The sequence below is a fragment of the Pituophis catenifer genome, unplaced genomic scaffold, assembly GCF_029215685.1.
Source record: "Pituophis catenifer annectens isolate HBS135680 unplaced genomic scaffold, rPitCat1.0.hap2 SCAF_2, whole genome shotgun sequence".
Lineage (NCBI taxonomy): Eukaryota > Metazoa > Chordata > Lepidosauria > Squamata > Colubridae > Pituophis > Pituophis catenifer.
The window spans coordinates 149,418,011-149,434,264 of NW_027256882.1; the positions used below are offsets into that span (position 1 = coordinate 149,418,011).

Below are 16,254 nucleotides of genomic sequence, written 5' to 3' on the forward strand. Positions count from 1 at the left end.
CAATATAAAATTTAAAATAATTAAATAAAGTGGCTCAAATTTAAAACCCCAATAAATTTAAATACCCCAATTTAAAACTATTGTGTTGATAGTCCGGCCTGGCGGAACAACAGGGTCTTCAATGCGCAGCGAAACACCCGGAGGTCGGAGATCTTACGAATTTCCGGGGGCAGTTCGTTCCACAGGGCTGGGGCTCCCACAGAGAAGGCCCTCCCCCTGGGCGTCGCCAGCCGACATAACTTGGCTGACGGCACCCTGAGGAGACCCTTTCTGTGGGAATGGACTGGTCGGTGGGAGGCTATTGGTGGCAGAAGTCAGTCTCGGAGGTACCCGGGTCCTATGCCATGGAGCGCTTTAAAGGTGGTAACCAACACCTTGAATCGCACCCGGAAGACCACTGGGAGCCAGTGCAGCTCGTGCAGGAGGGGTGTCACATGGGCACAACGGGTTGCGCCCATAACCACCCGCGCGGCCGCATTCTGGACCAGTTGGAGCCTCCGAGTGCTCTTCAAGGGGAGCCCCATGTAGAGAGCATTACAATAGTCCAACCGGAAGGTGACAGTGGACAGTAATCAGTGGAACAGCTTGCCTCCGGAAGTTATAGGTGCTTCATCACTGGAGATTTTGAAGAAGAAACTGGACAGTCACTTGTCTGGAACAGTATAGGGTTTCTTGCCTGAGCAGGGGGTTGCACTAGAAGACCTCCAAAGTCCCTTCCAACCCTGTTATTCTGTATTTTCTCAGGAAGGCAGTTAAGGCTTTTCCTCTAAAAGATAAGCATTGAATATGTAAGGTTCTGTAACAATAGACGTCATCTCCAAGCTTGGTGAAAACATTTCTCTAAAACTCAAATACTGAGATATTTTCTCATTGAGAATATTGAAAGAGCAGATACAAACCCTTCTTGCTCTAATGTACCAAATACCATCCAGCATTTGTCTTTTGCTAGGTGGACGGCGACGTTACAGCCGAGCTGGAGCTAAAGGCTTCAATGCCAATCGTCGGCGAAGCCGGGCTGTCCTTTATCACCTCTCAGGCCATCTCCAGAAGCAGGGCAAAGGAAAACGCAAACTCCACAAGGTACGTGGTATGGACAATGCCAAGGGAAGGACAGACTTTCACAGGTTTAGTGGGTAGAAGTAAAGAGACCATACAGAATCTGAGTTTGTTGAGTGAGGGGGAAGAGCTGAATGTTTATCACAGGGGAGAAGGAATGTAACACTATTTCACTCACTGCTCCAAACCTTTTGTTCACAATTCAAATTTTTTTAAAAAATGCAATATTTTATTAAGTCGCAAAGATTAAGAGATAAGATCATACATACCGAAAACCAGGAACAAAAAGCTATTCAATCTTGGGTGGGGAGGGGGAATCATTGGAAATACGTTTCCAAAACATCTTAAAATGAAAGTGCCTTCATGTATCAGCACGATTAAATGAATATGGGGAAACTTGAACCACCTATTTATTTATTATTATTATTTATTTATTTATTAATCAAATTTCTATACCGCCCTACTCCCGAAGGACTCAGGGCGGTGAACAGCCAAGATAAAATACAGATAATACAAATATTAAAAATCCCTTAAAATTATTAAATATTTTGGCCGAAACACAGATTAAAACACCCAATTTATAAAATCACGAATTAAAAATTTAAAAGAGGAGAGTTAGGCCAGGCCAGCCTGCTGAAATAAAAAAGTTTTGAGAGCACGACGAAACGTGCGCAGGTCCGGGATCCTCCGTATCTCTGGGGGGAGCTCGTTCCAGATGGTAGGTGCCCCCACAGAGAAGGCTCTCCCCCTGGGGGCCGCCAGTCGACACTGTTTGGCCGACGGCACACTGAGGAGCCCCTCTCTATGGGAGCATACTGGTCGGTGAGAGGCTATTGGTAGCAGAAGGTGGTCTTGTAAATACCCCGGGCCGATGCCATGGAGCGCTCTAAAGGTGGTAACCAAAACCTTGAAGCGCACCCGGAAGACCACCGGGAGCCAGTGCAGCTCGCGCAGGAGGGGGGTCACATGGGAGCGCCACGTCGCTCCCATAACCTGAGACCTTTTCTCATAACCTGAGAAAAAGAAAATCGTGGATCTTGAAGGACACTAGACTTGATGTTGCTCTGTCATCTAAACAAGATGATGCTTGAAGGAGGACCTCAAAATTGGTTGATTTCACACGGAGGAGATCCCATCTCAGATTATCATAATTATCATACCTTGTTGCGCCGGTGCTGGTGCTTGCGGCAGGCCGCCGCATGGCGCATTGTGCCGGTGCTGCTGCTCACGGCAGAACACTGCTAGGCTCGTGGCGCTGGTGCCACCGCTTGCGGCCAGATGGCATGTGGCTCATCGTGCCAGTGCTGCCGCTTGCAGCAGGATGCAGTGCGGCACATCGCACCAGTGCTGCTACTCATGCACACAATAGTGCAGCACACCACACAACCTCCTGCCACAAGCACAAGCACCGGCATGATGAGCCACACGGCGTCTGGCTGCAAGCGGCCACAGAAGACATCCCCCCCCCCAAAATAAGAAAATAAGACTGGGTCTTATTTTCGGGGAAACACGATATTTGTAACATGTTCATCTGAATGATTGTGTCCGGGCCCTGTTCAGGAACAGGCCCAAATGACTCAAAATCAGTAGTAATCAATAGTAGAAAAATCATAAAATGGGGCAAACTCACTTAACAAATGTTTCACTTAGCAACATAAATTTTGGGCTCAATTGTGGCCATAACTCAAGGACACTACCTGTACTCCCATGATTATCTAGACATTAATTTATTCCAATGAAGGCCAGTCTGAAATGATTTTGCCTCTTCTATTCCATATGCAGAAGCCAAGCAGTTGGCAATTGATTCTCACTTCAATGTTGGTATTTTTTATTACGTCTTAGGACAGAGCAAGGCTAATTTAAGGATGAAGAATAAGTCATGCAGCAGCATACACAGCTCTGCTGTGTTACAGATTTTATAAATAACACTCAAAATCTACTGCCCAGGGCAATTCTTCACCCTGATTAATGAAACAGCTGGCTCATATTTTTTTTAAAAAAATCAACATTTCCTTATTAAACATACACTAAATATGGGACAGGTTCATTCACTGCAAAAGTCAAAACAGATACTGAAACAAAAAAATAAATAAATTGAAAAGCACAGAAAATATCAGCAATCTCAGGTAGCCCCAGTGAATGTACTTGTATTTGGTTTAAGTTGTAGTAGTGTGTATTTACTGGAGCGTGCAACCAAATGCAGTACACCCTTCCCTCCAGAGGCTACAGATGGGTAGTAGTCACATTTAATTAGTTATCCTTCTTAAGCCTATAATTTTGTGAAGAAGATCTGTATTCAGCAACTGAGGCATATGTATCTGAGCTTTACTGGATCAGGGCAAAATAATCGTGGAAAGGATTTAAGATTTTAAATCTTGCCTGGCCCATCCTGGTCCCCTCTAACTATTCTCAGTCTGCATCCTCTAGAATTCCCTGGTTAGCAGGGCAATGGCACCACACTGACTTGTAGACCTGAAATCGCCAGTTTTGGATCCCTAGAGGGGCCTCACCAGGCAGGATTTCAAATAGACATTCTTTAACCTACTACCTGTCAGACCCAAGCCTAAAGATGAGACAATGAGATCCGGTTGAGTTCAATCTTTTATTTGCTTGCAGCTAATGGACAAAATCTTGCCAAACTAAAGCTATAACCTCCCAATCTACTAGATCAGGGGTGTCAAACTCGATTTCATTGAGGGCCGTATCATGGTTTTGTTGACCTCAGGGGACCGGGGTGGGTGTGGCCAGGGTGGGCGTGGCCAGCTTGACATCACTCGTGTCAGGGGTGCCTGTGGTGGCCTGAGCACTCTCCCAGCGAAAACGGCTGCAGCAGCCTCCTACAACCCTCTGCCAACAAAAATGGAGCTCAGGAGGGCCGCATGAGGCCCTTGCGAGCTCCGTTTTCGCTGGCAGAGGCACTTTGCTGTTTCCAAGATGGCCCCATGGGCCAGATCTAAGCACCCCGTGGGCTGGATCCAGCCCATGGGCCTTGAGTTTGACACCCCTGTACTAGATCTATCCCGAGAGATTCTAGGGTGTGGCTACCCTGAACCTCTTCCCCATTCAACTCAGGACTGTGCTGTCTCTTGATCCGAGCCGCTTTCCCGGAAGGCACTGAGTTGGCAAAATACTCCCCCCCTCTGATGCTGCAGGTACATATTCCATCACACTACAGTACCCAAAGATAGGACCAAAAAAGCAGGCAGATCCAGTGGTGGACTAATTGGATGCAAAATCGCCTACTCGCTCTTAACTTCCCTACTTAGCAATAGCAATAGCACCTAGACTTATATACCACTTTACAGTGCTTTACAGTCCTCTCTAAGCGGTTTACAGGGTCAGCCTATTGCCCCCAGCAATCTGGGTCCTCGTTTTACCCACTTCAGAAGGATGGAAGGCTGAGTCAACCTTGAGCCTGGTGAGATTTGATCTGCCAAACTGCTGGCAGCCGGTGATCAACTTGATGGATTCCTCGGGGTCTCCCTACCTACCAGCTCATATAGCAGGGGTGAAATGCTCCCGGTTTGGTCCGGCTCGGGCGAGTAGGTAGCGATGGCGGCGGGCAGGCTAATCAGGCAACTCAGCTTGGATCGCCAGAGCCAAATGGCTCTGACGATCCAAGCTCTGACGATCCGAGCTGAGTTGCCTGCCAATCATGGTTTAACATGGTTTTACATGGTTTTACATGTAAAAAATGGTTTTAAAAGTAAAAAAAAAGAATTGGCCATGCCCACTCAATCACATGACCCCACCACCACCACCAAGCCACGCCCACAGAACCGGTAGTAACAAATTTTAGATTTCACCCCTGCCATATAGGCCAGGTGGGGAGGCTTTGCTCAATCCTGGGACCCCTGCTTTGCACAGTGACCATTGTTAGCAGTGAATTCCTAGCCTTGCAGTTCCGAGCATTTACTCTTTCTTGTTGGTTTCTCTCCAGGGTGTGTTTGGTGAGAAGCCTGCCTTGCCTGAATACAAAGTAGCTGCTGCTCGCAAGTCGCCATTCATCCTGCTGCATTACGGTACCTTCAAGGCTGGCTGGGACGGACTGATTCTCCTGGCCACGTTGTACGTGGCTGTCACAGTGCCCTACAGTGTCTGCTTCAATGGCACCAAGGATGAAGGGCTTCCAGAGACTTCTCGTGCGCCCCCCAGTGTCTGTGATCTCTCTGTTGAAATCCTTTTTATCTTAGGTATGGGGACAGGTATCAGCACCTGGGAGGGGGGGGGCATGTTGGCAACCTTCAGGATTAAGATACAAACAATCCCCCATTTAATTCCTGACATTCCAAGACAGAGGAGAATCTATCTCATCTATCTATCTATCTATCTATCTATCTATCTATCTATCTATCTATCTATCATCTATCTATCTATCTATCTATCTATCTATCTATCTATCTATCTATCTATCTATCATCTATCTATTTATCTATCTATTATCTATCTATCTATCTATTATCTATCTATCTATCTATTATCTATCTATCTATCTATCTATCATCTATCTATTTATCTATCTATCTATTATCTATCTATTATCTATCTATTATCTATCTATCTATCTATCTATCTATCTATCTATTATCTATCTATCTATTTATCTATCTATCTATCTATCTATCTATCTATTATCTATCTATCTATCTATCTATCTATCATCTATCTATCTATCTATCTATCTATCTATCTATCTATCTATCTATCTATCTATCACTGTAAATACCGGTTGTCCTCAACTTACAATCATTCATTTAGTGACTGCTTGAAATTACAACGACACTGAAAAAAGTGACGTCTGACTGGTCTTTGCACTTACGATCATCACAGTATCCCCAAGGCCACATAATGAAAATGTGGGCACCTAGCAACTGGCATGTATTTACCACAATTGCGGCATTCCAGGGTCATGGATCGCCATTTGCATGCCTTCCTTTCTTTGGTGACATTCCCAGCTGGCTTCTGACAAGCAAAGTCGGATTTGATTCACAATTACATGCAATTCATTTAACAACTGCAGCGATTCAATTAAGAACCATGGCAAACAATGTAAAATCAGGCATGACTTACTTAACAACCGCCTTGCTTAGCAATGGAAATTCTGGTCCCAATTCTGGTCCTAAGTTGAGCACTACCTTTAATATTGGTTGCCCATCAATATTGAATATTGATGGGCAACCATGCAGATCTACTCTGAAGCCCTACCGGCCTAATAGTTTTTGGAGTGCAGGGACTGTTAGAAAGACGCTCATTTCTGCATTTAGGAATTTGGCAACTGGAATCAAGAAGGCTCGGCTCTGGTTTTGAGGGAAGCCTGTGAAGATTTGTGATAGTAATAGCACTTAAGACTCATATACTGCTTCACGATGCTTTTACAGCCCTCTCTAAGCAGTTTACAGAGTCAGCCTATTGCCCCCTCAACAATATGGATCCTCATTTTACTGACCTCGGAAGAATGGAAGGTTGAGTTAACTTTGAGCTGGTGAGAATTGAACTGCCGGCAGCCGGCAGCCAGCAGAAATAGCCTCCAATACTGCATTCTAACCACTGCATCACCACTGCTCTGAGGGCATCTGCCTGAAAAGTTCTTTGCTTCCAAAATTGGAGATTGCTAAGGAACTGGCAACAGAGGTCCCAGATCAAAATTGGGGCATGGAGCTAGATCCTGCATGACCAACTCATAGGATTCCTTGTTCAAAGCTGATTTAAGGGAGACCTTTTTGCCTCCCTCCCAGGCCTTCTGATTCACTTCTAACAAGCTAGGGCCTTCCCAGGAGGTGATGTCCTTTCACTGGCAAAGGAGCTGTTTGGGGCGAGTTCAGCTATACATGAGTGTCACTCCATGGCTTCCACTCAAGTGACCATTTGCACAGTAAGAAAACCAGCTGATGGTGGGCTCACAGCTTGAAAGCATCAGCTGGTGAGAGTATTACCGTATTTTTCGGAGTATAAGATGCACCTTTCCCCCCCCCCAAAAGGGGTGAAAATTTAGATGCGTCTTATACACCGAATGTAGCCCCGCCCACCCACTGGCCCCCACCATTTGGCCTTTGCCTCGCTGCAGTTACCTCCTTGCAAGCAAACAGCAAGAAAAAACAGCTCCTTTCAGGTTCAGCACAGGCTAATTAGCACAAGTTGATTGGATCGGCCTCCCAACTCTCAGCTGATTTGCTCTCAGCTGTTTTACACAGGGCTCTGCTGCTTGCTGCAAAGAGGTAAATTGCTGGAGCAGATTTTTTTTCCCCTTGTGCTAATCAAGCTATGCTGAAAACGAAAATGAAAGTGAAGCAGGCTGTTTGCTGTTTGCTGCAAAGAGGCAAAATTGCTCAGAGGCAGAGGGAGATTTCATTTTCTTCTTTTCCTCACCAAAAGGGTAGGTGCGTCTTATACTCAGGTGCATCTTATACGCCGAAAAATATGGTATAAGTAGCCTGGCCTTTCCTACCAGATGCCTTTGAATTGTGTCATTCTGTAACTTCCACAATTCCTAGGTAGCATGACCAGGAATTGTCAGATTTATAATCTTGGGATAGGGTTTAGGATTTTTCTAGAAAAGCTTCCAAGGCGGAAGCCTGGCGGAGAAGCAGGCGCGGCTAAGGGTAGGAGACGGAAAGTCCCATTCCGCTTGGGATATCTGGAAGACACCAAGGGAAGGAGGACTTGCATAAAGGTTGCCAACTTTTGCCATTCTTTTATCGTTGTTGTTTACATTGTTTTGCAGACATCGTGTTGAATTTTCGCACCACATTTGTCAGCAAATCAGGGCAGGTGGTCTTTGATCCTCATGCTATATTCCTACACTACCTGACCCGCTGGTTCGTGCTGGACCTCTTAGCAGCGTTACCCTTCGACCTTCTCTATGCCTTCAAGGTCAACGTGGTGAGTTGGGCTCAGAACCTCCATGATGAGGCACACACACAGAAGAAGTGTGGACTATTCAAGGCCATTTCATGCAGCCATAAGTATATCTTTGTAGAGAGTCAAGAGTTGCAACTTAGTTGATTTTGGCTTTTCCGCTATTGCTTCCTGAACTTGGTCTTTCCCTCAATATTTCATTTCTGGGTGAACTACTGCTGGTGAGTTGTTTCGGCCTGTAAGTTATGGCTCCTGATCTGGAACCTCAGAAACTTTAACGAGAGTTTTCCCTGTTAATAGAGAGAACGCTCTATGGCTAAGGAAACCTTCCACTGAATTGAGCCTGCTGGAAAAATGCCTGTTCCAGCAGAAGGTCAGACCACTGATGAGGAGAGTGTGAGTGTGGACAGACCGCTGCAGAGAAGGCCTTGGGAAGGCTTGCGGCCTGTTCAGTTCTGCATTAGTGGCGATGACTCTTCGTTCATGACTGCAACTAAGTCTGGTTATTTCCAGCTTGTTGGCGATTGTGCAGGGCTTGGTTCAGTTCTGGGATCCAAAGCACCCTTTAGAACTCTTTGCCCAGGTAATTGCAACTCAGAAATGTTGGGAAGGGACCAAGGAGCATGCTTGGGTCTGAAGTTCATTACAAGCCAGTGTGAAACTTCAGAAACTGAAGTATCAGTTGGATGCATTTTAAACTTACTACCCAAATGACTATAAATAATTTGGTTAGCAGGTTAAAAGAAGGAAGACATTTCTGTTTTTTCCTTCTTTTGCTGGTGTGGTATTTCAGAGATGTTTAAAATTAAATTGAATTCAAGAGAGCGGTATTCCTTCAAAGCAACCCTGGTACCCTTTGGCTAGGGGCCAGGGGTGCTATTTAGCAGGTTCTGACAGGTTCTGGAGAACCCGGTAGCGGAAATTTTGAGTAGTTCGGAGAACCGGCAAATACCACCTCTGGCTGGCCCCAGAGTGGGGTGGGAATGGAGATTTTGCAATATCCTTTCCCCAGGAGCTGGGAAGGAATGGGGATTTTGCAGTATCCTTCCCTTGGAGTGGGGTGGGAATGGAGATTTTGCAGTATCCTTCCCTTGGAGTGGGGTGGGAATGGGGATTTTCTAGTAGCCTTCCCCTGGAGTGGGGTGGGAATGGAGATTTTGCAGTATCCTTCCCTTAGAGTGGGGTGGGAATGGAGATTTTGCAGTATCCTTCCCTTGGAGTGGGATGGGAATGCAGATTTTGCAGTATCCTTCCCCTGGAGTGGGGTGGGAATGCAGATTTTGCAGTATCCTTCCCCTGCTATGCCCACCAAGCCATGAACACAGAACCAGTAGTAAAAAAAAAAAAAAGAATTCCACCACGGCTAGGGGCCTTGGTGACGTTGCCATGTTTCTTCCCTTCTGCCATCACAACCTTCCCCCTCGACCCCAGAGGGTGCTGTGTAGGCATATCTGGTCTTTTCTTTTCCCCCAGTACTTTGGGGCACACCTGCTGAAGACGGTGAGGCTCTTGCGGTTACTACGGCTGCTGCCCAACCTGGATCGGTACTCCCAGTACAGCGCCGTGGTGCTCACCCTGCTCATGACCGTCTTTGCCCTCCTGGCTCACTGGGTTGCCTGCGTCTGGTACTTCATCGGCCAGCGGGAAGTTGAGAGCAGCCCCTCCCAGGTGCCCGGGATAGGTGCGTGCCAGGGCCTAACTTCCTTGGTGTGGTACTCAGAGGGGGGCAACTGAGGGGGGGGGAGTATTTTCTTCTTCCAGATTAGAATTGGAGCTCCCCAGACCGCTGCATGTTGCAACTCAGGGGAAGCTGCACTGTTAAGGCCAAGTAGAAGCAGAAAGGCATGTATGAATGGCTGTGGCCACCTCCAGTCAAGGGCAGAAGTAATCCGCAGAGTCTCTCTCGTGTTGGGGACCATGAGCTCTTCCATAATTACCGTTCTCCAGCAGACTCTAGGGACCACATGGCGACAAATTAACAAGTAACTGCCGCACTGGCTTTGAGATAGGGCTGCCAAATCCCTAGGGAAGTGTGGAGAGAGAGAGGCTCAGTGCTCAAGGGTGATATATCTGTTGCAACTTGGTGAAGCAGAGATCTCCAGGCTCTCTGAATTTATCTTTGGTTTAGCGATGGATCACTTTCCTCCATGCTTTCAAATTATATTCATCCTCTCTCTGATACGGTGCCTTGGCTTTCAACTTGGGATGGTACGAATTCCTGATTCGCCCCATTCCCTTCGGGCACCCTGGGTGAAATGACGGGAACTGACATCCAACACATCCAGATGGCACTTCATTGGGGAATGCTGTTTTAATCCTTCATAAATGCTGCCTCTGGCTCACCATCTCCCATAGAAAAGCGAGAGAAAGAAAGCGACCGATGTTGGGAGAATGAGCTGCAGAGAGATTGGGATAAATTTCACCTTGGGTTTGGGGCCTTCCCTTTGTCTTCTGGCTTTTCAAATTCTCTGGGGTTTGTGAGAACTGGAATGGGGAAGGACTCCTGAGGAGCTCCTGAGACCCCACAGTCCCACTTCCATTGATCTCTGAAAGCAATTAGGTTTGAAGATACTTCTATTCTCTAGCTCAGGGGTCTCCAATCTTGGCAACTTTTAAGACTTTTAAGAATTCAACTCCCAGAATTCCCATAGCTGGCTGAGGAACTCTGGGAGTTGAAGTCCACAAGTCTTAAAGTTGCCAAGGTTGGAGACCCCTGAGCTATCTCACTTTTAACCACTGCAGGATTTACTGATCTGGGGCAATTCTTCTATTCTGAGGCTTCATGGAAACACACAATGATTAGAGATTGGGATAAATTCAGAGATACTGTACCTGGATCAGTGTCTTAGTCAGTGACAGTGAACATCTTTGGGCTCAGCTTGTCAAAAATTCAGAAAATGCCTAACTTGACTCTGCTGCTGTGTCACACATACATACACACACACACACACATACACACACAAAGAAAAGGAAAAGAATCTCCCCCCACCCGCCCCCCACCCTTCATCTCTAGGCCATCCTGAACAGTGGCACTTGGCAGCAGCAGGGATGAGCCTGGGCCTGAAGTCAAGGTCTGGACCTCAACTTTAACCCTAGCACCACCGCTGCTATAAAAAAAGCCACCCTATGTGCAGTGACAGGAGACAAATAGTGCCACTTTGCTTAAGCATGGATGCCAGGTGGGAGCAGTTTGCATGAAGAAAGCTTATGATGTGTACAGCCATTGCCAAGATTTTTTTAACTGTGTCTCATGGAACCCCAGGATCTTGTAAGAACCTGGTGTGTTCTGTGAGAGGTGAAGATTAAAAATAGTTCACTCAGATTCAGCTATTTTTCTAGCAACAAGAGCTTTACCACTTGGTCAGGGATTCCAAGAACTAATTAATTAATTTTTTTGTGAGCCAAGAGGTTCCATAATTGGGAGGGAAATTGAAAACCATTGATCTATAGAAGGGTGGGCGATCATGAACTTAGAAAATGTGTGCCCTCAGTGAAAGACATTATATTTATAGAGGGATATGACACATCCACAGAAGTTATCATTAAAGCCAGCCAGAAAAAACTGTGATCATCTAAAACAGAGGTATCAAACTCAAGGCCCGCAGGCCGAATCCGGCCTGTGGTGTGTAGATCTGGCCCACCTGGTGGCCCTGGAAACAGGCCGCAGTGCCTCTGCCAGCAAAAACGGAGCTCAGGAGGGTCACGTACGGCCCTCGTGAGCTTCGTTTTTGCTGGCAGAGGGTTGCAGAAGACCGTTGCAACTGGAAATGGAAGTCAGGAGCCCCTTTTCGCTGGCAGAGCGCTCAAGGCCCCACACGAGTGATATCGAGCTGGCCGCACCCACCCTAGCCACACACCCACCCGAGGTCAAACACAACCCTGATGCAGCCATCAATGAAATCGAGTTTGACACCCCTGATCTAAAAGTTGTTGGGCTCTGATTCCCATCCATCCCAGGCAGTATGACCAGTGGGAAAGATGCCAAGAATTATGGTTCAACTATTCCTGGAAGGCTAATAGGTTGTGTACCCCATTTCTTTTAGTACAGTAGTGTTAAAATAGATTCAAATGAAACCTCATAGAACACGACATATCAGATACTTTAGACAAGCAGTAGAGGAAGGCAATTGCCTGCATGCCCTGGTTGTCCAAAGCTGTCTGATGGACCAATGTTGGAACTTCTATCTTCTGGCCTACAAGGCTTTACTATTTAGGTTCTTCTGCAGGACACTGGATCAGAACAGGCTGTGTGTGCAGCTGGCATGTTTTTGGAAAAGAAATCCCATCTATAAGGGTGAGGGAATAGTATTCAGGAGAAGGAGCTTAACTGGGTTTTCTTCTAGCTTCGCTTCCTTCTTCCCCATCCTTGCAGGTTGGCTGCAGGAGCTGGCTCGACGCCTGGAGACTCCCTATTACCTGGCTCAGAGGAACAGCAGTGGTGAAGAAGAACCTGCCAACCAAACTACTTCCTCCCTGAATGGCACAACTTGGGAACTCTTAGGGGGACCCTCCTTGCGCAGTGCTTATATTACCTCTCTATACTTTGCCCTCAGCAGCCTGACCAGTGTGGGCTTTGGCAACGTATCGGCAAACACCGACTCAGAGAAGATTTTCTCCATCTGCACCATGCTGGTGGGGGGTGAGTTGGGCTCTGCCCCTGGGTGGGATATCAAGAAGGAGAACCAGCAAGACCTCCCCAGCATCTTCCCTCCCCCTCCTCCTCTCAGCTTCTAACTCAGGTTCTTGGGCAATCTAGTTCTCATGACAACGGGCCAAGCACCTTCTATTATTGTGAGTTTTATTTTGGTACATCGCCAACAACCAGCAAGGTGGTTCTTACATCCTTAGCCTCCTTCCAATGGTAAGAAAAGAAAACCAGATGGCCGATCTCGGTTCTTCTCAGATTGTGGAACACATTAGTGGTGGGAAATGAAAGCTGCCTTTTTTAAATTTAGACCTAACTTGTAACGGTTAGACTAAGGAAATCAAGAAGAAAGAAGAGCCAAGGGGTGGGTAGGCACACCGAATACCTCTTGTTCATATGCTCTGTGACTAATCTTCAGCAAGGTTTACTGAAAGGGGAAAAAGACAATGACTTGTCAACGTAAGGAGAGGCCTGCTTCCCTGCCCATTCATTGGTTACAATGAAAGTACCACCTGGAATTCTTCTTCTGATTCAGTTTTTGTGCTGCTTCTTCCACCTGGATATTCTCTGGATGTTCCCCAGATTCTCAGCTCCCCAGATTCTTGGCTGCCATGTTTGTAGGTCCAAGACAGCTAGAGATAGCAAGATTGGGAAAGATTAGTTTGTTAGTTTGTGATTTAATTGCAGAATAGTGGGATTACAGCCACAACTACAGTTATGGGGCAAGGGTCTGTATGTTAGAGAACAGGCTTTTTTAGGATAGTGGGTTTTTTTGGAGAAAGAGGCAGAAACATAATAAATAATAAACTGACCACTCAAATAAGCAATTTCATCTTAGGCTAGGACATGCAGAAACATGTCCATAGAATGAGATAATAAAAGTTATGAATTGGATGACGGGTAATCCTCGACTTACAACTATTCATTTAGCAACTGTTCGAAGTTACAACAGGAGTGGGGGGAAAAAATAACTGATGACCAGTCCTTGCACTCACGACTGTAGCAACATACTCATGGTCACTTGATCAAATTCTGGTACAGTTGGTGACTGGTATGTATGATGACAGTTGCAGCGTCCCAGAGTTGTGTAATCACCATTTGCGATGTTTCCAGCTAGCTTCTGACAAATAAAGTTAATGAGGGAAGTTGGATTTACTTAACGAGAACATGAGTCACTTAACTACAGCAGTAATTTGCCCCCCCCCCCCAAAAAAAAGTTTTGTAAAATTGGGTTTAGCAATGGAAATCCTGGTCCTGATTATGACTGTAAATTAAGGACTATCTGTCCTGTGTCATGTAGATGAAGAAGAACCTATTTGAATTACTCTCTTCTACCAAAAAAAAAAAAAAGAACCACGTTGCCAGATAAAAAACTATCATCAGAAGGAGCAGGCCAGGTCAGAGGACCTCTCCCTTGGCCAGAGGTGGGTTTCAGCAGGTTCTGACCAGTTCTGGAGAACCGGTAGCGGAAATTTTGAGTAGTTCGAAGAACCGGTAGTAAAAATTCTGACTAGCCCCGCCACCCTCTATTCTCTGCCTCCCGAGTCCCAGCTGATTGGGAGGAAATGGGGATTTTGCAGTAACTTTCCCCTGGAGTGGGGTGGGAATGGAGATTTTACAGTATCCTTCCCCTGGAATGGGGTGGGAATGGAGTGGGGTGGGAATGGAGATTTTACAGTATCCTTCCCCTGCCATGCCCACCAAGCCATGCCCACCAAGCCACACCACACTCACCAAACCACACCCACAGAACCAGTAGTAAAAAAATTTGAAACCCACCACTGCCCTTGGCTGTTTTTTTTTTTTTATAAACATGCTTAAAACTATTCATATAAAGTGAATATCCCAAAACTTGATCTGCTTCTTGAATCTGTATTAACAGTCTGTTCCGTTCTAGCTCAGTTATTGCTCCATTGTTCTCCTACCTAGATAAAGTTTATGTCCAAAACTTTTAGTCCCAACACTTTCTTCATTCTTTTCAATTTGGTCATGAAGTTTGTCCTGTTCCTCCTATTCGGAGGCATTATTGACATTACTGGCTTCACAAAACCAGGCGGTGCTTCTGGTGCTCACCACCTCCTTGGCCGTCTCAGCCAGACTAGCCTCGGTCTGTTTTCTTTCTCCTCCATCCCCAGCACTGATGCACGCTGTTGTCTTCGGCAACGTAACGGCCATCATTCAACGCATGTATGCTCGGCGCTTCCTCTATCACAGCCGTACACGTGACCTGCGCGACTACATCCGTATCCATCGGATCCCTCCACCGTTGAAGCAGCGCATGCTGGAATACTTCCAAGCCACCTGGAGTGCCAGCAATGGGATTGATACGCGGGAGGTGAGATCCAACCCTGGTGAGGGCAAGACCTGGGCAGGAAAAGTGGACAAGGCAGAGCAGGGGTCTCCAACCTTGGCAACTTTAAGACCTGTGGACTTCAACTCCCAGAATTCCTCAGCCAGCCAAGCTGGCTGAGGAATTCTGGGAGTTGAAGTCCACAGGTCTTAAAGTTGTCAAGGTTGGAGACCCCTGAGGTAGCGGATTCTACCCAGGGCTACCTGACTCTCCTGAGAGAGCAGCTGGGGAGGAACTAGCTGGCCTGCTTGATGCATTGGATTACAATTCCCATCATTCCTAGCTAAGCAAAGCTGATAAGTATGCTAGTATGTGACCAGAGTTGTAGCCCAATGCATTTGGGGCATGCCCAGAGCAGAGAAAAGTTGAGTGACCCAGGGGCGGGTTTCAAAACCCGTTGCTACTGGTTCGCTTGTGGGTGGGTGGAGCCTCCTGCTGCCACCGCTACTGGTTCACCTGACCCGGGGCGAATAGGTAGCAACCCACCACCGGAGTGGCCACATTGTGTGCAACATGCCTTCCAAATAGGAAGTGTAGAGTTTCAACCGTTCTGTCAAAGCTATTGATTATGTGCTATATAAATCACAGGAGAGCTCTAGGCCAATTTCTTTTTCCCCACCCATCTTGCCCTTAAGCAGCCTTCCCAGGATTATTGTGAAGGTCAATAGCTGGTCAGTGGCTGGGAAATTGCCTTGAAGTTCTTGGAGGAAGAGCAGAGGGAAAGATCAGGAGGTTGACAAATGAGCCACATTGTCTTAGCTGTGGAATTGAAAGAGACAGGTAGCTCAGCCAGTAGGAGAAAGGAAGCAGAACAGGAAAGCAGAGTATTAATAGTACAGACCAGGGGTGAAATCCAGCAGGTTCTGACAGGTTCTGGAGAACCAGTAACGGAAATTTTGAGTAGTTCAGAAAACCAGCAAATACCACCTCTGGCTGGCCCCCGAGTGGGGTGGGAATGGAGATTTTGCAATATCCTTCTCCCAGGAGTGGGGAGGGAATGGGGATTTTGCAGTATCCTTCCCCTGCAATGCCCACCAAGCCACGCCCACCAAGCCACACCACACCCACCAAGCAGTGGTGGGTTCCTCCCAGTTCAGCCCGGTTCGGAAGAGTCAGTAGCGGTGACGATATGACATCACCGAACCGGTTCTCTTTGTTTGGGAGCTGGGCCCTCCCGTCCCCCCCCGCATTATTCTTACCTTTTATTTGGCCCCACCCCCAATCTATTGCAGCCTCCCGAGTCCCAGCTGATCGGCTAGAAGGAAAAAAACTGTTTAAACTCTTGCTAAGGGGCTTCAAAGGGCCGCCCTACAGCTGATCAGTGTTAAAAGGCAGTGATGGTAGACCG

General features: G+C 46.8%; 1 protein-coding gene across 1 annotated transcript in view; it reads left to right on the forward strand.

The window, feature by feature from the left end:
- KCNH3 (potassium voltage-gated channel subfamily H member 3) overlaps positions 1–16,254 on the forward strand; it is an 87,410-nt gene that overhangs the window by 61,049 nt on the left and 10,107 nt on the right. Inside the window, exons 4-9 of the mRNA XM_070937763.1 lie at positions 950–1,080; positions 4,997–5,249; positions 7,778–7,935; positions 9,385–9,592; positions 12,284–12,550; positions 14,692–14,891. Of these exons, the coding sequence (XP_070793864.1) occupies positions 950–1,080; positions 4,997–5,249; positions 7,778–7,935; positions 9,385–9,592; positions 12,284–12,550; positions 14,692–14,891 (1,217 nt within the window). The remainder of the gene's footprint in view (positions 1–949; positions 1,081–4,996; positions 5,250–7,777; positions 7,936–9,384; positions 9,593–12,283; positions 12,551–14,691; positions 14,892–16,254) is intronic.